Genomic DNA, 22,866 nt, shown 5'->3' with positions numbered 1-22,866 from the left:
CTATCTATCTATCTATCTGTCTGTCTGTCTGTCTGTCTGTCTGTCTGTCTGTCTGTCTGTCTGTCTGTCTGTCTGTCTGTCTGTCTGTCTGTCTGTCTGTCTGTCTGTCTGTCTGTCTATCACCTGTCTGTCTGTCTATAAACAAATTTGAAATGGGGTTAATAAGCATACCTTGAAAATCAGTGTCATGTATGAAGCAAAACGATCCACTTTGACTACTGGAAATATTGTTTCGGATGGGTGCAGATAGAGTTAATATTAAACAAGAAGGAGGGTCTGATGACTTCACTCTGAAGGGCATGACAAAGGTCGACATATCAAACAGGCCTGTAAAGTTTTCGATTTGTGTCAACATTTACATAGCATTACGACAACACTGGTGTATATATCAACATTAAGACCAAATGTGTAAACCTTGGGAAAAAAAACATGTGATGGGGAATCTGTGGACTTTTAAATTGGATTGTGTTTTTTGTTTCTTTTATTTGATTGTGCCATCAAAACTTAAATGTATGTATGTAACTTAAATGTTACTAAGAGGTGGTAGAAAAGATGTTTCTGCACCTAACATGTTTCAAAGTATAACTTATTGTTTATAGTGGTGGAATCTGGTTTATCTGTAATTCTGAGTTGAATAACAATTAATTTCTCATGTAGATAAGTAATGAGTGAATGAACGTATTTATCTGTCGATTACAGAAAGAATCAGGAAAGTGATTCTTGTGCAATGATTGCATTGTGTACACTGATGATACAGATTGGGCACAGAAAACAAGATTAATGTTTTCATTTTCAAATAAAGAAGGTTGCATTACATGACATATGTTGTACTTGTCCGTGTTTGGTCAATAGCTGTGTTTTATTTATTATAAAGCAAAAGCATTGCTAGGACACTTTTGTGGATCACCGCAACAAGGAGATGAAGTTGAAGGGATTTTCAGCCATGGCTTTATTTACAACACAGCACACTCTCCTGTAGCATACTGATTTTATATACAGAACAGTATATAAAAATGCTAATTATGTCTCAGGTTTGCTTAGACGGGAGTGACTCTTCACCATGTGCACATACATAATACAAAACATGTTTACTGCACATGCACACAGGAGTGCTTTTTTATTTGAGCATATGACGAGAACATGATTTGTCAAGCAGACAGACATTTACTGACCAATATTTTTGGAATTTTTAATATTAGAATCGGAATGTAGCCAATCTTAGATTGCCAGCCATAACGGTGTGAGAAAATGTACTTATCATAATTATGTGATACTTCCTACATATCCCGCGGCTTATGTGCAGATAAGCAAAAAACAAACAAAATGCAGATAAATTAACTTTCATATTATAATGATGAGGGTGTGACAACATAAGTAGAATTCAATTCAAATCATGCTTATTTATGTTGGGCTTTTACAATGTAGATTTTGTCAAAGCAGCTTAACATAGAAGATTATAAATTGATACTGTCATTCCAGTTTTAAGAATTTAAATTCAGTTTAGTTCAGTTCAGTGTAGTTTAGATTTCACTTCTGAAAGTCCAAACACTGAAGAGCAAATCCATAAATGCGCAGCTCCACAAGTCCTAAACCAAGCCAGTCAGCGGCAACAGTGGTAGGGGACAAACTTCACCAATTGATGAAAGTGAAGGAAAATACCTTGACAGAAAGCAGGCTCACTTGGGCACAACCATTTCTCCTCTGGCAAATCTTCTTGTACAGAGCTGCAGTCTATGCACCGGAGGATGAAGAACACTGAACATTCATTGTGGAGAACTGCTAGTGTGAATAGGTTACTGGTGGGTGATCAGGCTTGCCTACCAGATCAATGCGGGACTCGTCTGTCACTGGGGTCTTTCAGGAATCAGTGTCATGGTCTCTGCTCCTTCATGACCGCCACAGCATCAGCTCAGGGTACGGCCTGGTCCAGGATTATGGATACCTTGGAATCATTTCTTCACAGGTCTTGGATCGCATCAAGGGTGCTGCATAATCTCTAGAGGTCTTGGAATGAGTATCCCCAGGTGGAAATAGGGATTAAAGAAAATTATTAGCATAAATAAACATTGAAACAAACATGTGAAGCATATGAGTATTTCTAACAAAATGTCTGGTGCTAAAAGACAGAAGGATTGTGTTCTACAGGTGGTTTGTCAAGCCCATTCACTTGCATGGAGCACACTCATGCATCATACTGTTATGTGATGCATTGTGTATGCTTTACTAAAAAGATAGTTCTTTAATCTAGTTTTGAACTGAGAGTGTGCCTGAGCCACAAACATTATCAGAAAGGCTATTCCAGAGTTTAGGAACCATAAATGAGAAGGCTCAGCCTTCTTTAGTAGACTTTGATATTCTGGGTAATACCAGAAGCCCTGAGTGAAATCTTAAAGAGCGGGTTGGATTGTAGCGAGATAGAACGTTGCTTAGATAAACAGGAGCTAGATTATTTTAAGCTTTATAGGTAAGAAGCAATATTTTATAATCAATATGGAATTTAACAGGCAGCCAGTGTAAGGAGGATAAAATTGGGGTGATATTTTCTAGACCTGGTAAGAACTTTGGCAGCTGAATTTTTGCAACCAGCAAATATCTTCATCAATGAATATTCAGAGTTTGTATTTCACAATTTTTTGTTAATTTAAGGTGAGAAAATACATGTTCATATTTAGAACAGAACTATACATCATAGCACACCTGAACTTCTAAAAAAAATATATATTGTTGCAAAGCAGCTTTACAAAACGTACATTTTATTACATTAAAACTCCAAAACGCAAAGATAAAGATGCAGTATACAGGGTGGTTTCTACAGATATTAAGCATATGCATATAATATATTTAATCAGAACAATTCAATTTTTCAAAGCAGTGGCACCTACAGTATGAATATAATATACTTTTTGCAAAGAGGTGATCTGGTCAATAGAATAATCAAGAACATATTTTTGTATGGGCGGTTCATTCAGCTGTGGCGCCCCTAGTTTAATAAAGGGACGAAGCCGAAAAGATAATGAATGTATAATTTTGTATGCTTAGTTTGGGCTGTACTCAAAGTCCTTGCAAATTGGTATCACCTCTTCAAAGGTCTTGGAACTGGTTTCATCAGGAGTTGCACAGTTTCTAGATGCCTCTGGAAAGGCCTCCTGAAGTAGAAAGAGTAAGCAAAAAAAAAATAAATAAATAAAAAATAATAATAATGAGAATTAGCATAGCTGCTATTCATAATAGTTGTAATCAAGAGTTACATTATGTTGCCAAAAGCTTTGGGAAGCCCATTCAAATCACTGAATCCATGTGATCTAATTACTTCCATGGCCACAGGTACATAAAATCAAGCATCTAGGCATGCAAACTACTTTGATAAATGGTTGGGAACAACAGCAACTCAGCCACAATGCAGCAGGCCATTTAAAATCAGTGGAGTCTTGGCATGTTGAGGCAGTGTGGCGAATCTGAAGTCAAAAAATACAGATATGTAAAATACATGGGGTCTTCAAATTACCTCAAGACAAGTGCCAAGCAGCGACATCCAAGCCTTAAATCACCAAATTCAATGCAAAGTGTCAGAGGCAATGGTCTAAAACAGGCCAGTAGACACTAGACCAGTGGAGACGTGTTCTCTGGAGTAACCAATCATGCTTTTCTACCTGACAAAATGAGAATGGTTTTGCCTGACTGCATTGTGCCAAGTGAAATGTTTGTTGGATGGGGATTATGGAATGGAGTTGTTTTTAGGGGATGGGCAAGGAACTCTTAATGCTTCAGCATACCAAGAGATTTTGGACAATTTCATTTACCAGATGTTGTGGGAAGTGTTTGAGTTTAGCCCCTTCCGGTTCCAACATGACCACACACCATTGCCAAATCTGGTCAGCAGGGTAATGTTAAAATTCTGTAGAGCATTCAGACACATGGATTGCATAATTGCAGTAGACCTACAAAAAAAAAAAAAAAAAAGATCTGCAACAGCAAGAAAATGCAATAGTTAGACTGCCACGGTTGTAGGTGTGTGCACATTTCTGAGGGTTCTGTTTGGTCAAATGGTTTTGTTTTGGTGTTCCACATGTGCTTGGTACATTAGTGTTTTGTCACATGCTATTTGGCGTCCAGCTATCCTGATTAGCCTGCCAGCTGCGACTTGTTATGTTGGCTATATCTGGAAAGCGCGCTTCTTGTCTCATGTCAGTTCATTGTTAGTTTTGATGTGCTCTCTGTCACATGAAGTTCAGGGCTGGCATGGAGAACCGTCTGACACCCAGAGCTACTTTGTTCCTGTCTGTTTCCCCGATCCTTGTTTGTGCGGGATACCTTATCTTTTGTTTGTTTAATTTCTGTTTTTGGACTTGTTTACATGCTACATTGACTGTGTCAATAAAGTATTTTTACTTGCAATATTGGATCCTTCAAGTACTCTTTTTATGTAACAGAACAAACTGACTATACACATGGATCCAGCAAGTATAGCTCAATTTACTGATCTTGTAAACCACACTAACACCAGGATAGACCGGCAGGAACTATTATTGGCTAATACCAATCAAGCTATTCAGACCTTGGTAGGTCAAATGTCTGCACTCACCACGCAAGTTCAGCAAATGACTGCCGGAGTGGTCTCACAGGAAGCTGCACCATCTCCAGACCCGACGCCAGGACCAGAAGCGATGAGCCGTCTACCTGAACCTCGCCTTCCTGACCTGTCTTGCTAATCCGGATAACTACAGCTGTGTCGATCCTTCTTGTCCAAGTGTTCCCTATATATGACCCTCCAACCATCTTTGTCTACCACTGAGTATTTCAAGGTTGCTTTGTGACTAAACTCCTTTGCAGAAAAGCCGCGTTGTGGAAGACCTCCGTGTGGGAACAAAAACTCCCCTGCTGCTCCTCCTTCGATTTGTTCTCTAAGGAATTAAAGAAGGTCTTTGATCGCGCAGCCTCTGGGAGAGAGGGCACGAGAGTTTTTGCTGAGCTCCGCCAAGAAATTCGAAGCGTGGCGGATTACTCCATAGAGTTCCGGACCTTAGCTGCGGAATGCGGCTGGAATAAGGAGGCGCAATGGGACATGTTCCTTAATGGGTTGTTGGAGCGTCTCCAGGATGAGATTTATACTCTGGACCTGCCCAAGACTCTTGATGGTCTTATAGACCTGGCTATCTAAGTGGATGCCCGTCTGCTGCATAGGGGAGACGCATGTCCAACTGAGTGCACCCTCTGAACTGGTCCTCGATTTTCCTGTTACGGAGGCTGGGACCACTGATCCGGAACCCATGCGGTTGGGCAGGTCCCGTCTCTCAGTACAGGAGAGGCGTCGACGTAGGAGCGAGGAACTTTGCCTATATTGTGGAGGAACTGGACATCAAGTGGCCTCATGTCCAGTAAAATACCACACCCATCAGTAGGTAAAAGGTTACTCATGGGTGAGATGAATTTAAATAAACCGTCTGTTACCTTAACCCAACTGCCAGCTATTCTGTGTTGGGCTTCAGAAACTTAGAGCGTTAAAGCCCTTATTAATTCAGGAGCTAAGGGAAATTTCATTGACACTAGTTTTGCCTTTAATTTAAAGTTTCCTGTTATTTCCCTTTCCCAACCCATCGCAGTACATGCCCTCAGCGGGCTTTCTTTTCCTACTATCACTCACTCCACCAAGCCCATAAGACTTATCACTTCAGGCATCTTGTTTCATGAAATTAGATCTCCGCAAGGCTTATCATTTGGTTCGCATCAAAGAGGGACACGAATGGAAGACAGCTTTTGATACTCCCAGGGAACATTTTGAATATTGTGTACTTCCCTTTGGGCTTTCCAACGCCCCTGCAGTTTTCCAAGCACTCTTTAATGATGTGTTGCGAGATATGATAGATCAGTTCATTTATGTTTACCTGGATGACATTTTAACATATTCACAATCTCTCCAGGAACATGTACAACACGTCAGGCAAGTGCTTTAGAGGCTGCTAGAGAATGGGCTTCATGTCAAGGCGGTGAAATGCATTTTTCATGCACTGTCTGTTCTTTTTCTAGGATACATAGTGTCAGTCGAGGGAGTGCGCATGGATACAGAGAAGGTTTAAGCTGTGGTAAATTGGCCAATCGCAGAAACGCGCAAGGCCCTTCAGAGATTTTTGGGCTTAGCCAGTTTTTACCAGCGTTTTACTTGCAACTTCAGCCAGTTTGCAGCTCCGCTGACGTCTTTAACCTCTTCCAGGACTGCCTTCAGGTGTCAGAGTGCAGCACAGGCTGCATTCACAAAATTAAAGGGCTGCTTTGTTTCAGCTCGCATTTTTGTGGCTTCTAAACCGTCCTGGCAGTTTGTGGTGGAGGTTGACACATCAGAGGTAGGAGTTGGAGCTATCCTGTCCCAGCGAGCATCCTCGGACAGCAAAATGAATCCTTGCACGTTTTTTCACACCGATTATCTCCCACAGAATGTAATTGCCTCATTGGTAGTAAAAAGTTGTTGGCTGTCAAGCTCGCATTGGAGGAGTGGCATCATTGATTGGAGGGTTCGGGGGTTTGGACCGATTATAAGAACCTGGAATATATCAAGTCCGCCAAACAACTAAACTCTAGGCGGGCTCGGTGGGCACTATTTTTCGGACGTTCCAATTTATCCATCTATTATCGACCGGGTTCTAAAAACATCAAACCCGCTGCGTTATCCCATCTTTTTGATGTTTCTAAGTGCACTACGTCTCTCGAGCCCATTGTTCCTCAGAGGATTTTTATTTCTGCTGTGACATGGGAGATTGAGAGTAAGATTCGCTTCGCCTTGGAAGGGGTAACGACTAAACTCAAGGCAGGCTCGGTGGGCACTATTTTTCGGACGTTTCGATTTCACCATTTCTTATCAACTGGGTTCTAAAAACATCAAACACGATGCGTTATGCCGTCTTTTTGATGTTTCTAAGCGCACTATGTCTCTTGAGCCCATTGTTTCTCAGAAGATTTTTATTTCTGCTGTGACATGGGAGATTAAGAGTAAAGTGTGCCTCTCCTTGGAAGGGGTAAAGTTACTTGTCATCCGTGGGTGAGTTGTACTTTATTTTTGGTTTAACATTGATTCTGGTGGCCAGCTATGGCTCGGGACATACGTGAGTTTATTTTGGCCTGTTCTGTTTGTGTTGTTTCTAAGAATTCTAATCGCCCTCGCTCCTGGGCTCCTTCAGCCTCCAGACATCCCAAGTCTCCCAGAAGTTGCAGGAGTATCCCACAAATGCATAGACTCCCGGATGCCCGCAAATGAATGACAATCTCGCGGAAATCGCGCGTCTAACGCTCGGTCTATATATACATCACACACCCCTCTCCACCGCATCCCTCCCAGCTCTTCTGGTACGTCGCACGCAACTCACCCCTACCGATCTTCTGGTATGTCGTGCGCAACTCACTCCCACCGCTCTTCAGGTACATCGCGCGCATTTCACCCCCATCGCTCTTTAGGAACGTCGCGCACAACTCACCCTCACCGCTCTTTAGGTACTCTCGCACGCACACGCCCCTACCCAGATACTTCCCTCACTCACCACCCATGCACTTTAGGCACCCACTCTCCCGCAACCTCCCGCAAATCAACTCTTGATCCCCCGGGAATTACATTTCCCAACTTGGGAAGTCAGTGCCTTCAAGACCCTGGTCGCACATTTTGCTAGATTTTGTCACAGGTCTCTTGCCATCTGCTGGCACCACGGTCATTTTAACCGTTGTCGACTGGTTTTCGAAGGCTACTCATTTTATTCCTCTGCCCAAATTACCCTCAGCCAGAGAGACAGTGGATGCTGTCAATAATCATGTCTTTCGCATTCATGGCCTCCCGATGGATGTGGTTTCTGACAGGGGGCCACAATTTGTTTCTAAATGCCGCAGAGAATTCTGTCGTTTATTGGGGGCGACTGTAAAGCTGCGTCCCAAATGGCACACTATACACTATGCACTCATGCACTATGTACTTATGCACTTACACACTCAACAGGATAGTATATGTATGTAGTGTTGTCCCAAATGGCACACTAATGTGTTTTTACTAAGCGGAAATTCAAACCGTTTCCCTGATGACGTTTGACTGTTGCCAAATCAGTGAAATAAACGACTGAATTATCAAGTAATACCTGCCGTGAGTATAACCACATTCACCATCGGGAGGCGCTATAATCACTCTTGTAGGAGAATTTTGCTTTCACCATCCAAAATAAATAAAGTTATTCAACATGTGCGTCAGATAGCTCCGCCCCTTCCGCTACGTAAGCAAACCTGCGGTCGTTGAGTGCGTGAAGTGTCCATCATTACACACTTCATTTTAGCGGCTGAATGAGTGCATCATCCGGGTAATTAAAGTGCACGTATTATTTTGAGAGTTTTCAATGTGAACACACTACTTACACTATTTATACTACAAAATGGCGTAAAATAGTGCATAAGTATGCGATTTGGGACGCAGCTTAAGTCTTTCTTCTGGATTCCATCCTTAGATTAACAGACAAACTGAAAGGGCCAACCAAAACCTCGAACGTATGTTGCGATGTTTGGTTTCTCAGAATCCCACCTCTTGGACTCAGCAGCTTCCATGGGTGGAGTACACCCACAAGTCATTACCAGTGTCCGCTACGGGCCTGTCTCCGTTTGAGTAGTTTAGGTATTCAGCCACCTGCTTTTCCCAGTCTGGAAACCAAAATCGCGGTCCCCTCCACCCACGCCTTTGTCCAGAGGTGCCAACACGCTTGGAACAAGGCCAGACAGACCCTCCTCAAAGTGGGTGTGCGCATCAAGGGTAAAGCTAATTGCCACCAGTCTAAGCCTCCCGTTTATGTCATCGGTCAGAAAGTGTAGCTTTCTAGAATATTCCCTTGCGTTCCATATGTAATAAACTCGCACCCAAATTTTATTGGCCAGTTCACTGTCACCAAGATAATTAGTCTGGTGGCAGCCAGCCTCAAACTTCCTCCAGCACACAGGAAAATACATCCTATGTTTCATGTTTCCAAATTGAAGCCAGTTTTTTATGCGGCCATTATTCCGCCTACTCTGGTGCTCCCAGAAGGTGCTCATAGGAGAGGAGGTGCTGTCACAGTTGTAGGTCTGTGCGTACTTCCGAGTGTCTGTTTGGTCACATGGTTTTGTTTTGTTTTATTTTGGTGTTCCACGTGTGTCTGTTACGTCAGTGTTTTGTCACATGCAATGTGGAATCCTGCTATCCTGATTAGCCAGCTGCGACTCATTATCTCGGCTATATCTGGACAGCACGTCTCTTGTCTCGTGTCAGTTCGTTGTTAATTTTGATGTGCTCTCTGTCTGTGTTCAGGGCTGGCGGAGAGAACCCTCTGACACCCAGAGCTACTCTGTTCCTGTCTGTTTCCCCAATCCCTGTTTGTGCAGGATATCTTATCTTTTTTTGTTTATTTTCTGTTTTTGGACTTGTTCACGTGCTATATTGACTGTCAATAAAGTATTTTTAAATGCAAAATTGGATCCTTCTAGTACACTTTTCATGTAACAGAGACAGGTTGGAGGGATCTACCTACTGTAAATTATGCTTTGCCCAAAGTATAGAAAGTGATGAAGTGAGAACTAAGAAAGTATTTGATGTTCTTATGTAAAATTATGAAAGACAAAGGAGAATTTAAGACCTGATGTATTAACAGGCAAACCTGTAAATAAGATGGGCAACTCTTTCAGTAGGTAGATTGAAGTTCCATCTTGAATCTTCTGGGGCAGCCAGCACAGAGCTGTTTGTGCTATTGCTGGTAGAAAAAAACAATTTGAGCTTACAGAAGAGTTAATCATTGGATATAATGCAATTGGGCTAGATCTTTTGCAACAGGGCAACCATCTTAAGCAGTAGTGAAAATGCTAACAACAGCCTTCATAGTAGACAGCATGATAAAAGAGGGTCTCATGAGATTATCCCAACTCTAGTGAGGGAACCATGAATGGGAACAGACAAAAAAATAAGGTGGATAAATATACCACCATGTCATTATATATATACCGCCATCATTGTGTTGCTGAGCTTGCTGATTTTATTTTCAAAATTAGGTATCATCCAGGGAGAGCAACTGTGATACAGCTGAATTGTCATGTATGCTATACCCTTTTCACATTTCCAGGTTTCTCTGTAGCGGAAGTCATCATAGTTAGGAAAAGAGCGCAGTGAATGGGAGAGTACATAAAAAATGTTTTTACAATCTTATTTGCTGAAATAATAAATAAAAAACTCTTCGATGGTTTTATCAAGGCTTTCAGAGAAAAAAAAATATTGTGTGAGACTGATGAAGGCAGCCAGAGGAGAGAAAAACGTAAAATTTATTGTTCTCTCCCATAGACGCTGCATTATAAACACCTCACACAATTGTTAATTTTTTTTTTGTAATTTGAAGCAAAGATTATATAATACATACATAAATGCATATAAGTGTTTATAATATTTTAAACAAATCTAAATATTAAAAACTTAAAAGATTTAAGATGCGAATGACCATGAAATGCATCATAACAGGCTTGTGAAAAGGGTCCATTAGAGATAGAACTATACGCAACTATATGCAAAAGTGTACAGGAGATGTGAGATTCCATGTCATCAACTGTCAGGGATACTCAGTAACACCATCCAGTGGTTAGTACCCTTCTAAACTGTATAGGAACCCAACAACGGCTAAGGCACAAATATATTAGGGGTCATAATAGCTGAAAATGGTGAGGGGTCTGGATGCAGACCTGGTGCAGTGCAATCTGAGCTGCATCCAATGCTTTTTAATGGGCTCACCTAACCCTACCCCGAACCCTACCCATCACAGTGATGTCACTCGCTTCATTGAGTGCATTGTGTCTGAGATTGCATAGCTGAGTGATGCAAATTCGGCTTGCATCATAAAGGCTGCATCCAGATACTATTGGAAAAATGTGGGAAAAATACATTTTATATTTATATTTATACTCCTTAGACCTGGTACAAAGTGAAACAAGAAGATGTGTAGGGTGATGACACAAGTAGCAGATCGGTTATCTAATAGTTTATGTTGAGCTGATGGTACTGAAAACCTACTTAAGGATGTCTTTATCAAGGAAAAAGTGAGGTAATGTGACTGCTGACCTTAGTCAATATTAGTTTCCACTACAATTAACTGTTGTAACAATGACTCACAAATGTTTTTATTGATAAAACAATGTCAAGGTGACATCTATTCAGGTGAGTATAAATAAAAAAGTGAGAGATAAATGGGCCCACCCTCTAATTATTTAATGTTGGATCTTAATTTTTATCATAATCCATTTAATCTTAAAATTCTTTTAGGATTTGGAAAGTTGTGTTGATTAAAATCTATTGCCTTTTTGTTTTATATTCTCTATATTAGAAAATGTTTGTAAGCTTAGTTCCCAATCTTTCCATGGCTTTTACTTTGACTTTGGGAAGATGAGAATATGGGGAAATATTACAAGATGGCATATGAGTTAGTAGGTGACGCAGTGGTGCAGTAGGTACTGTAGTGTCGCCTCACAGCAAGAAGGTCGGTGGGTCGCAGGTTCGAGCCTCGGCTGGGTCAGTTGGCGTTTCTGTGTGGAATTTGCATGTTCTCCCTGCGTTCGCGTGGGTTTCCTCCGGGTGCTCCGGTACATGCGAATTGGGTAGGCTATGTGGGACAGGTGATTTGGGTAGGCTAAATTGTCTGTAGTGTATGAGTGTGTGTGAATGTTTCCCAGGAAGGGCATCCGCTGCGTAAAAAAGTGCTGGATAAGTTGGTGGTTCATTTCACTGTGGCAACCCCAGATTAATAAAAGGACTAAGCCAACAAGAAAACGAATAAATGAATATTATGTGTTATGAGGGTTTCTAGAGAGATTGACTCTTCTGTGGAGCCCATTCTAATTTGAAAATAAATGCACCCTGTTCGCTACAATACATATATGAACTTGGTTGTAAAAAATGCATAGTTAAGTATTTTATAGGCCTACTACCCACCCCTGAATTTGGGATTAAATGATTGTTGCATTCAGGTGCTTTGTTGTCAGAAAAAATGAAATGAAGCATCTTTGGTTTACTTATTTGAAATAGAATGTAAAAAAAAAAAGACTAATAAAATAATAATATTGTTACTTAGATGTTTTTCTGATCGTATTGTTTTTATATATTGTGGGGTCTTCTGAAACATAAGGATTGACATTAGTTGTCAGCAAGTGTGGCGAGTGGGGTCTGGCTGCAGACTCAGTGCAGTGCAATCTGAGCTGCATCCAATTCTTTTTAATCCGCTGATCTAACCTCTCCTCTAACCCTACCCATCACAGTGACATCACTCACTCCCTTGAGTGCATTGTGTCTGACATTGCATCGCTGAGTGATGCAATCTCAGCTTGCATCATAAAGGCTGCATCCAGATACTATTGAGTGTGGCTTTCTGTCGGCCATCTTGGATTCAGAGGAAATTAATTTGCAGTTACAGTGACTGACCACTGATAATCAATGGAGTGGGGCAGTAGAGAGCACTCAACAGGCTGATTTGAAGTGCCGCCAAAGAAAGCTTGCATTAATGAGAAAATGGCTTTTAATTAGCAGTCCACTGCAGAAAAAAGCACATGGTAAATGCAAAGATAAAGCCATGTGCTGAAACAGAACAAACAAACATGGAAATAAAGTGATTCCTGACAGGAAATCCATGGTGCCATTTATTTGTTTAATTTTTATTTGGTGTCTTAATTCATTTTACACTAGTATTCTGTTTAATTTAATGTTTGGATATGTTATTTTTCTAACTTACTGCACCACTGGAGTTGGTTAAATGATGAAACAAGAAGGATAAACATAAGATGTGAAAGATTTCCCCTGCACACAGATGGATATATCTGAAAGTAAATGTACCTGACAACTGGTTCAGCTTTGGAATTTGAACATCTGCTTTTTTACTTATTGTATCACTATTTCATTGTTTCATTTGTTATTTTATAATTTATCATCTATTGCTTTATAGGTAGAGGTCCAAAAAAGTTTTGTTAAAAGTTCCCCTAATTATTGATACATTTCAGAATTGTTCGTGTAGAATATGTCACATGCACTTTTTGCACAGAAGACCAAAACATTTGCAGTTGCTTCACTTTCATGTGTTTAACTATATGTAGGCCACGTGCATTTACAACTTAAGCAAATCATGTAGTGTTCTGTCCTCCAAGGAAAAAATCTTTCAAATGGTTTCCATTAGGGTCATTCTCCTTTGTTGTAAATTACGTTCATGTGACGATAGGTGGCAGTATGGAACAACTAAAAGATTTTGTGACGATGAATGTGTGAGACATTCACTAACAATCAGGAACCGATGTGAGTGGATGTAAATAATGTGTTCAGTTATTATTCGTACTGCGACGAAGTTTTCTGCTGCTTTTATCCCTACACAGTCCTCTCGAAAAAGCAAGTCTTTAATTTCTGCAGCTTCCGTTCATATGAGAAAAATGGTGCATTACTTAACAGAGCAGAGAGGACGTCCAAACTCGACTGACTACAGGATTTACTTAAGTAAGATTGCCCTTCACGTGCTTGACTGACATCTACAAACACGAACATACTTTTAGGTCCTCCACATTTTCTGATCTGAAATGGTTATTGCTAAAAAAAAAACATGTTACCTCGCTTCTTAGGGCTAACGGCGGGAGATTCCTGGAAGTGAAAGAGCAAAGGAGTAGAATTATTGTTTTTATACGTTATTAAAGAAGTCTTATACAGAAATATCTAAAAAAAAGTACTTCTTTATTGATACATTCGGATCCATTTAAATGTATACATTGTTAAATTAGTAATATTACAATATTTGTTTTGCAGAAACTTCAGATGGGAAATACATATCCCCCTTCCATGACATCCCTCTGTATGTTGCTGATGAACAGGTTAGCATAATGTAAATATGTGCAGCCTACTTCATATCAGTTCCATTAGTAAATAAATTAATAATTCATTTAGAAACTTTTTTTGTAATCTAGATAACTGGCAGTTTTTACTCTTATTTTTCAATGACATTGTATGTCTAATTTCAGGACTGTGTTGTTCCACCAAAGAAAATGAAAATGAATGGGGTACGTTATTGTAACCATTCACCATTCATCAGGACATTATTGTAAAGCATATGGCAATGTTATTTTTGTCTTTAACAGATAATTTTTAATATGGTCGTGGAAGTACCTCGTTGGTCAAATGCTAAGATGGAGGTAAGTAGATTTTTTTTTATCATTGATTCTTGAGACATGGTAAAAATCATGCCCACCAATTATAAATACTCTTGGGTTTAAAATATTATCAATTGGTAATGTTATGAGGGATTGATAACAGAATCCATTTAACAAAACTATCCACTTCAACTTGATTGTCGTTATATTAGGTAATTTGTCACACTTCTCACTACATCTAAAACATCTAGGAGAAGGGTCCAGTCATTCGCATGCAATTAAATGTTTAAAAATATGACATTATTATTTAAAAGTAGCTTGTTTAATCAAAAGCTACACTTGATAATTACTCTTATCAAAGCAAGGTTGATTTTCAATAACACATTATGCAAGTTAGATTTTAAATTTGTGTCACCATTTTATGTCTGTATCATCAGTTTTCATTGTAACAAATTAGCCCATATCAGCAGCACTTTTACTAAAGGACGTGTGTCATCACCACAGTGTGTGATGTAATTATTCCAAATTTTTTGATAATTTTCCTTCCCTGTACAGGGGTTTGTTCTTCATACGTGGATTACTCCGTTAGCTTGATTTGGTTATTGATGATTTGACACAATCCAGGATTGTTTCGTTTTTCAATACTCATCTGAGAGTTGTTGTCATAGCAATCGCTCTGGTAGCTCAAACCTGCTAGGGAGCAGGCTTATTTTGTATAAACAGGATTAGATCGGGTCATTTTAAGCAAAGGTGATTCTAAAAGTATGTATTGAATTCTTATATTTTCTTACAGTAGTAACCTATAGGTCAGGGGAGCCACCTTCCTGCAGCTTTCAGTTGCAACCCATATCAAACACACCTGCCTGTAATTATCACGGGGTGTTCAGGTCCTAATTAATTGGTTCAGGTGTGTTTGATATGGGTAGCAACTGAAATCTGCAGGAAGGTGGCTCTCCAGGAACAGGGTTGGCCATCCCTGCTATAGGTTATATAAACTTGGGTAAATAGTAAAATAGTTTTTAAAAAATGATATATAATTTTATCATTTATAAAAATTAATAATATTTTATATTAAATAATTAATTATATTTATATAAATATATAAATAAAACTTATGCAATCTGCCTTTTGAAATATAGGTACAAAAACAGGGTGCTTTTTTTAAAATGTATAAAGTAATAATAATTTATGCAGTCATGCACATGTTTTGACAGCTAATATGCCGGTGATTTGATGCTTTGCAAAAGTTGTAGAAGCCTTTACTAATATCAAAATGCTTGATACAAAATTAATTTAAATTTCCTTATGCCAATTAAGAAACATAAATACTTTAATACTGTAAAGAAAATCCGCTCTTAAATGTAAAACTAAACAAATTGCTAAATACTCTTTAAGTCATGAAAGTGTAAAGCCTGCAGCTCACAACAAAGGTGGAAAGTTACTGCGTATCATTTTTAACAAACTATTTAAAGCGAATTTGGTATAATTGAATATTAATCAAATGATGTCATTATGCTGCTGTGCCATCAGCCAAACATTGCATTGCAGATCGTGATTTCAAGGATCGATAGATCTGTCCTTCAAAACGCACGCAGCAATCTCATATCAGTTCATCCTGACATTTTTAATCTGATTCGCGAACTTGTTTGAAGAATCATATTAGCCAGAGATCAGTTATCAATATAAAAAGATCCAGGATCTGCTAAATCAACTTAGATCGTTTAAGCGAGCTACAAAGAATGGACCCAAAGGTTGCATTAGCATAGCATCAACAGGAAAGAAAAACTCAATGAACAAAAACAAAAGTAAATCTTGAATATCTAGAATGAGGTTTTTGATCATTGTTTTTCATCATAGTGTCTGATTTTGGCTTGATTTTGCAGATGGGTGGATTTTAACAATGAATCTAATTCTTGAAATTAGATTAAATTAGATTAGTAGAACTATTTAGTTGGAACAATAATGTTATAAAATGTTATATATGTATAGTAATGTGATATATTAATATATATTTTATAGATATATAGCCTAATATCTAAGTTGTGTAAGTTCAGTATTAAGTGCAACATCTATCAATAAAATGTACAGTTTAAAAAAAACTGTTTTGATGAGCAAAACAAAAGTATGTTATATTGTGTTATTCAATTCAATAGTAAGTGATTTAGTGTCACATTTCTGAATGTTGACTAGTTTTTTTTCTCCACAGATAGCTACAAAGGAACCATTAAACCCAATCAGGCAAGATGTAAAGAAAGGCAAGCTACGATATGTAGCTAATGTTTTTCCACACAAAGGATACATTTGGAACTATGGTGCACTTCCACAGGTGATGTTCTGTTTTTGCAAAAATAAATAAAAATCTGCTGTTGTGAATATAATTTTTTATGTTCTTCATATGTTTTGCCAATATGTGAAGACATGGGAAGATCCCAAGCACACTGACAAGGAAACCATGTGCTGTGGAGACAATGACCCAATAGATGTGTGCGAGATTGGCTCCAAGGTTGGTAAAATTGCATGGTTTAATGTGTAATGCAGTTTGTGTTTTACAAAATAAAAGTTATTATATATTTACGATTTAAAGTTGTAAAAATATATTAAATATATAAAATAAGCTTCCATATTTTATATGTGTGCGTGCGTGTGTGTGTGTGTGTGTGTGTGTGTGTGTGTGTGTGTGTGTGTGTGTGTGTGTGTGTGTGTGTGTGTGTGTGTGTGTGTGTGTGTTTGTGTATATATATATATATATATAATTTTCCCCCCAAACACAGGTAACTTTTTGTTTTAAATCTCTTTAATTTTGACACCTGTTAATCTCTGTCTCAGGTGTGTGTTACGGGGCAGGTGATTCAGGTTAAAGTTCTTGGAATTCTGGGTTTGATAGATGAAGGAGAGACTGACTGGAAAGTAATAGCCATCAATGTAGAGGACCCTGATTCATCAAGCCTTAACAGTGGGTCATTTTTAACGGGTTATATATACTCTAGGTATTGTCTTCATTTATGACTGTAGTCTCAAATGGTGTGTCATTAACAGGTATTGAGGATGTGAGAAAGATTAAGCCGGGACATCTTGAGGCTACAGTGGATTGGTTTAAAAAATATAAAGTACCTGATGGAAAACCTGAAAACCAGTTTGCATTCAATGGACAGTTTAAGGATAAGGTTAGTAGATTGACTATGAAAGTGATGTGTAAATCAGTTTAATGATCAGTCATCTAATGTTCTTGTTGTTATTATCATATTAGGACTTTGCCATAGAAGTCATAAAATCAACACATAGCTACTGGAAAGCGTTGGTGATGCGAAAAAAGATGAAAGATGATGAAATAGTTTGGTAAGTGAGAGATTTTTGATGTCAGATTTATTTAATAACATTGAATTGCAGAGGTCAACCAATATACGTTTTTTGGGGGGGCTGATTTCACTTGATTTGCCTTGCTTGATGGGGCTATATAGCTGCTCTTCAGTAGATTGTCCTTTAACTGACATTTGTCTAGTAACAACTGAACTGAACAGTTTAAATTGAACTAGAACTACACCAACATTCTACAACAATTATGTCCCTGCTGTGATCTGAAAAAAATTTATGGTATTTTGACTTTACTCAATGCTAAAAGAGTAAAAGTTAGAAATCAGGGCAACCAATGACTGATGCATGATACCAGTGTTTTGGGGGCTAATATATTTGGCCGATGTTTACTTTTATCAAATTTAACTATTTAATTACTACTAAAATGTCAAAGTTCAAAATACCTATTTCACTAACAAATAGACTTGAAATTAAGAAATAGTATATTGGATATTAGGATACTGGAAAAAACTGATATTGATAAATTTAATTTTTCTACTAAGACATATATTACAATATTGAATACAATTTCACCAGATGATATTAATAGGTGTATTTGTAAAGAATTCAAAGTTTTAGATGCGTTGAGATGATTTTGTAAGGGAGTGTATCTACAAAAAAAAAAAAAAAATCAGAAATTGAATAATTATAATTGCATGTCGACCAATATTCAGATACACAAATTTAATATTACAATTAGGGCTAAACGATATTAGACAAATCTGACATTGCAATATTTTGTTTTACCGCAAAATTTATTGTAATATAAATATAAATTAACCAGATCTTAACATACCAAACTCTTCTGCACAGCAAACATAGCACAGCTCTTAACATACCAAACTCTTCTGTCCTCTTTCTCAGCTGAGGTTACTTCTGCAAAGCAGACATATTACCGTCTGAAAATCAACAATGCCACTAATCCTTGCCTACTTTTTAAAACATTTTCCTCCCTCCTCTATCCTCCTCCTCCACCCGCATCCTCCACACTTACTACTGATGACTTTGCTACATTCTTTTGCACCAAAACTGCAAAAATCAGTGCTCAATTTGCTGCACCTACAACAAACACGCAAGATACAACACCAACACCACACACACTCACCTCTTTTTCTCAGCTCTCTGAGTCTGAGGTGTCCAAACTCGTGCTATCTAGCCATGCAACCACCTGTCCACTCGATCCCATTCCCTCTCATCTCTTGCAAGCCATCTCTCCTGCAGTCATACCAACACTGACTCACATAATTAACACATCTCTTGACTCTGGTTTATTCCCCACTTCATTTAAGCAGGCTAGGGTAACCCCACTGCTAAAGAAACCCAACCTGGACCATACGCTACTTGAAAACTACAGACCAGTATCCCTGCTTCCATTCATGGCCAAGATTCTGGAGAAAGTAGTGTTCAATCAAGTCCTGGACTTTCTTATTCAAAACAATCTCATGGACAACAAGCAATCCGGCTTTAAGAAAGGCCACTCAACTGAGACTGCCCTGCTCTCGGTCGTGGAGGATCTCAGACTGGCTAAAGCAGACTCAAAATCCTCAGTCCTCATCTTGCTGGACTTGTCAGCTGCTTTTGACACTGTCAACCACCAGATCCTGCTATCTACGCTTGAGTCACTGGGCGTTGCGGGCACTGTTATACAATGGTTCAGATCTTACCTCACTGACAGGTCATTCAGGGTGTCTTGGAGGGGAGAGGTGTCCAACCTACAGCATCTAAACACTGGGGTACCTCAAGGCTCTGTTCTTGGGCCACTTCTCTTCTCCATCTACACATCATCTCTAGGACCAGTCATCCAGAAACATGGATTCTCCTACCACTGCTATGCTGATGATACCCAGCTATACCTCTCTTTTCATCCTGATGATCCCTCGGTTCCAGCTCGCATCTCAGCCTGCCTGTTGGATATTTCACACTGGATGAAAGATCATCATCTCCAGCTGAACCTCGCGAAAACGGAAATGCTTGTAGTTTCTACCAACTCGACTCTACACCATAACTTTTCAATCCAGATGGATGGGGCAACCATTACTGCATCCAAAATGGTGAAAAGCCTTGGAGTAACGATTGATGACCAACTAAACTTCTCTGACCACATTTCTAGAACTGCTCGATCGTGCAGATTCGCACTCTATAACATCAGAAAGATCCGACCCTTCTTATCTGAACATGCAGCTCAACTCCTTGTTCAAGCTCTTGTTCTCTCCAAACTGGATTACTGCAACTCTCTACTAGCTGGGCTTCCAGCTAACTCTATCAAGCCTCTTCAACTGCTCCAGAACGCAGCAGCACGAGTGGTCTTCAATGAACCTAAACGAGCACATGTCACTCCACTGCTAGTCCGTTTGCACTGGCTGCCAGTTGCTGCTCGCATCAAATTCAAAGCTCTGATGTTTGCCTACAAAGTGACTTCTGGCCTTGCTCCTTCTTATCTGCTCTCACTTCTGCAGATCTGTGTGCCCTCCAGAAACTTGCGTTCTGTGAATGAACGTCACCTCGTGGTTCCATCCCAAAGAGGGAAGAAATCACTTTCGCGAACGCTCACGCTCAATCTTCCCAGTTGGTGGAATGAACTCCCTAACTGCATCAGAACAGCAGAGTCACTCGCTACTTTCAAGAAACGACTAAAAACTCAACTATTTACTCTCCACTACACTTCCTAATCTGCAATTGCCTCTCTGAATATCACACTAACTGTACCAAAAAAAAAAAAAAAATACTAATACTTCCCTTCTTAGACTTTACAGACCTGAAACTTGCCTATAGCACTTATTCATTGTTGCTCTTAGTTGTGAAAATTGCTTCCTTGTCCTCATTTGTAAGTCGCTTTGGATAAAAGCGTCTGCTAAATGACTAAATGTAAATGTAAAATGTAGATGATTTGAATAGCTCTGTTTTGAAAGATTTCAAGACAGGGATGATCTAGTCTTTTTCTGTGCAGTTCATCTGCATACATTATAATAAATCAAAAGCAAAAATAACTTTTCAAATAAACAGCGCTTTATAGATTTCAGGGCAGTCTAACAGTTTTCAAGTACAGAAATTGAACAGTCAAATGTAAAATAGCATGATCATAATTGCATAAATTATTTTTTTAAATAATAATGTTGTTATCTTTTACTCTAAAATAAATCATATAATCCAGATAAATATCCTAATAAATTCCAAGCAAATATAAATGTGTCAGATCAAAAATAAGTGTAATAAACATATTTATGTTGTTCTGGGAAGTCTAATGGTATTCAAGTACAGAAATTTAAGAATTATAATTGCATAAATAATAATAAATGTTTATCTTTTAATCTTTATTAAATCCTATATAATCCTGCAATGTGACTATTGCGGATACATACATTTGTGTTATTGATGCGCAAATGATATATTGTTCAGCCCTTTTTCCAATGTAATACAACATTTGTATAGTCTTCATCGTGTATATACATAAATACAACCAATCTTTCTAAATGAGAAATGTAATTCCTTATGCCTGAATACTTTAACCTGACTTAAATGATGATAACACTTTAAATGATAAATGTTTTGTTAACTTAATTATGTGCACAATGCGATAACTATATATTATCCAGCCCTACTTGAAATGATAGCATATGTTGGGTTTTTGGTTCGTTAGTTAAATAGGGATTTTACAAATGAATTGATAGTTGATTTTAATAACGTGAGGGAGAGAAGTTCTCTGGCAATAGAATTGAAAATGTCGGCTCGATCATGGTTGACTTCTAATGGACTTTGTTAAATTGACATTTTGATGTGCTTATAATGACAGTATTTATGTTGTCCTTTTTTTTAGTCAAAACTCGTCCTTGTGCGATAGTCCCTTCAAATGTAGTGATGAAGAAGCCAGTGCTGTGGTTGAAACTGTGAGTTTTTTTTTCTCCTTTAATACTGACTCTTTACCTTTTCCCATTTTTGGAAACAAAAGACAAATACTTTTTTGCTGTTGTAGACCGCAGAATATGGGGAACCCCTTCCTGTATCTCCTGAAGGTAAATATTGCACTTTGTTATCATTATTTTCACATTTACAAACTACTTAGCTTTATTGTTTCTGTTTTGCAGTGGACAAGTGGCACTTCCTCTAAAAATGACAAACTTTTCATATTTGTGAAGTGATTACGATCATAAGAAGATAGAAAAGAGCAAAAGCTGCCATTACATGGGTATTGTGTAATGTACTCTGTATTTTTGTTTTATTAATGTTTTATTTTTAAAACATTGCTTAATTTATTAGTACAAGGAACAAGCACTTGTAAATAATTGATCACTTATGAAGTGTATTTTCTTACCAATCATTTGTGTATTTTTGCAGATTGTTTCTGTACATGGTTATTGCTATTTACATATTTACAAAATACATTTCTTTCAGTGCCAAAATCATGTTACATTTCATACTTTGAAGTTTGAATTATTAACAGTCTTTGCAACTTGAGTTTCTAAGTAAGACTGTAATAAATGTTTATTATTAAGGACACATTTAGTATTTGTTTTCAGAAGTGTTCACGGCAGCTGGTTGCAACAAACAAACCAATCAGACCAACTGTTGCAGGTTAGGGTTGTGTTTAGTTTTAAAGGCCATGTTTGGTGATCATATTCTTTAAAAATAAACTTTTTTTTGTTTTGCATTCCAGTGTTCCAGCAATTTATTTCTTTATTACGTACATTTAATTGTCTTCCAGTTGTTACCAGATAGCCTATAACTTTTACTCACAAATGGTCCATAGCAAAGCCATTACCATGCCATGAACATTTTGGTGATTTATTTTGTACATGGGGAGTTTTTAAATAAAAAAGTTAAACAATTAAATCGTTTTTAAAGAAATAAAAGATTACAAACTGGATTTTTTTGTATTGAAAAAAAACATTACTTGTTATGTTTGGTTCTGAATCATAAATGAAATGGTTTATTCAGTGTTTTCAATTTAAAGTGATGAAATGTATCAAAAGGTCAAGTAGTTTTCATCAGAGAATGTTTTTTTTTTGAAGCTTTACATTTCTATTTTGAAAAGGTTGTGAAATATTAAACATTTTGATGCTTCATTACATTTTACCTCGCACTCTTTATTAGTGTAAACTAAATTGTTTTAGTAAATTGTGAAGCCTGCCTTTTATGATTTTAGTTATTGTGGCATTACTGAGCAGTTTTTGAATGCTGAATATGACCAGCACAAATATAATTTCATCATTCTAAATACACACTGCTTGATTTGACCTTTTTTTTTAATAAGTTAGTAGTAAATAACTTGTATGAGCAATTACTTATGCACTTGTATAAAGTTTTACTTTATCAATCTTTGACTCGTTAAGTGAGCTGAATTAACACAAAGATTTGAAATGCAAAATAATACAATTATGA

At 38.0% G+C, this 22,866-nt stretch overlaps 1 protein-coding gene across 7 annotated transcripts in view; it reads left to right on the top strand.

Annotated features, from left to right (window-relative positions):
• Positions 1–22,135, top strand: part of ppa2 (inorganic pyrophosphatase 2) — a 40,588-nt gene extending 18,453 nt beyond the window's left edge. For 3 of the 7 annotated variants that reach the window (XM_073928043.1, XM_073927997.1, XM_068215156.2), the window contains 11 exons: positions 13,799–13,863; positions 14,011–14,049; positions 14,128–14,181; positions 16,346–16,465; positions 16,556–16,642; positions 16,966–17,092; positions 17,176–17,303; positions 17,387–17,475; positions 21,305–21,374; positions 21,461–21,500; positions 21,573–22,135. In XM_073928043.1, the coding sequence (XP_073784144.1) occupies positions 14,035–14,049; positions 14,128–14,181; positions 16,346–16,465; positions 16,556–16,642; positions 16,966–17,092; positions 17,176–17,303; positions 17,387–17,475; positions 21,305–21,374; positions 21,461–21,500; positions 21,573–21,595 (753 nt within the window). In that variant the 5' untranslated portion in view covers positions 13,799–13,863; positions 14,011–14,034 and the 3' untranslated portion in view covers positions 21,596–22,135. Of the gene's footprint in view, positions 1–13,271; positions 13,496–13,798; positions 13,875–14,010; positions 14,050–14,127; positions 14,182–16,345; positions 16,466–16,555; positions 16,643–16,965; positions 17,093–17,175; positions 17,304–17,386; positions 17,476–21,304; positions 21,375–21,460; positions 21,501–21,572 lie in introns of those variants that run through there. The other 4 variants (XM_073927838.1, XM_005159884.5, NM_205662.1 and 1 more) reach the window with 4 other exon arrangements.
• Positions 22,136–22,866: the final 731 nt, after the last annotated feature.

The sequence above is a fragment of the Danio rerio genome, chromosome 1 (genome assembly GCF_049306965.1).
Source record: "Danio rerio strain Tuebingen ecotype United States chromosome 1, GRCz12tu, whole genome shotgun sequence".
NCBI lineage: Eukaryota > Metazoa > Chordata > Actinopteri > Cypriniformes > Danionidae > Danio > Danio rerio.
Note: the sequence above shows the minus strand (reverse complement) of the source record. Positions and strands in the feature narration are given on the sequence as shown.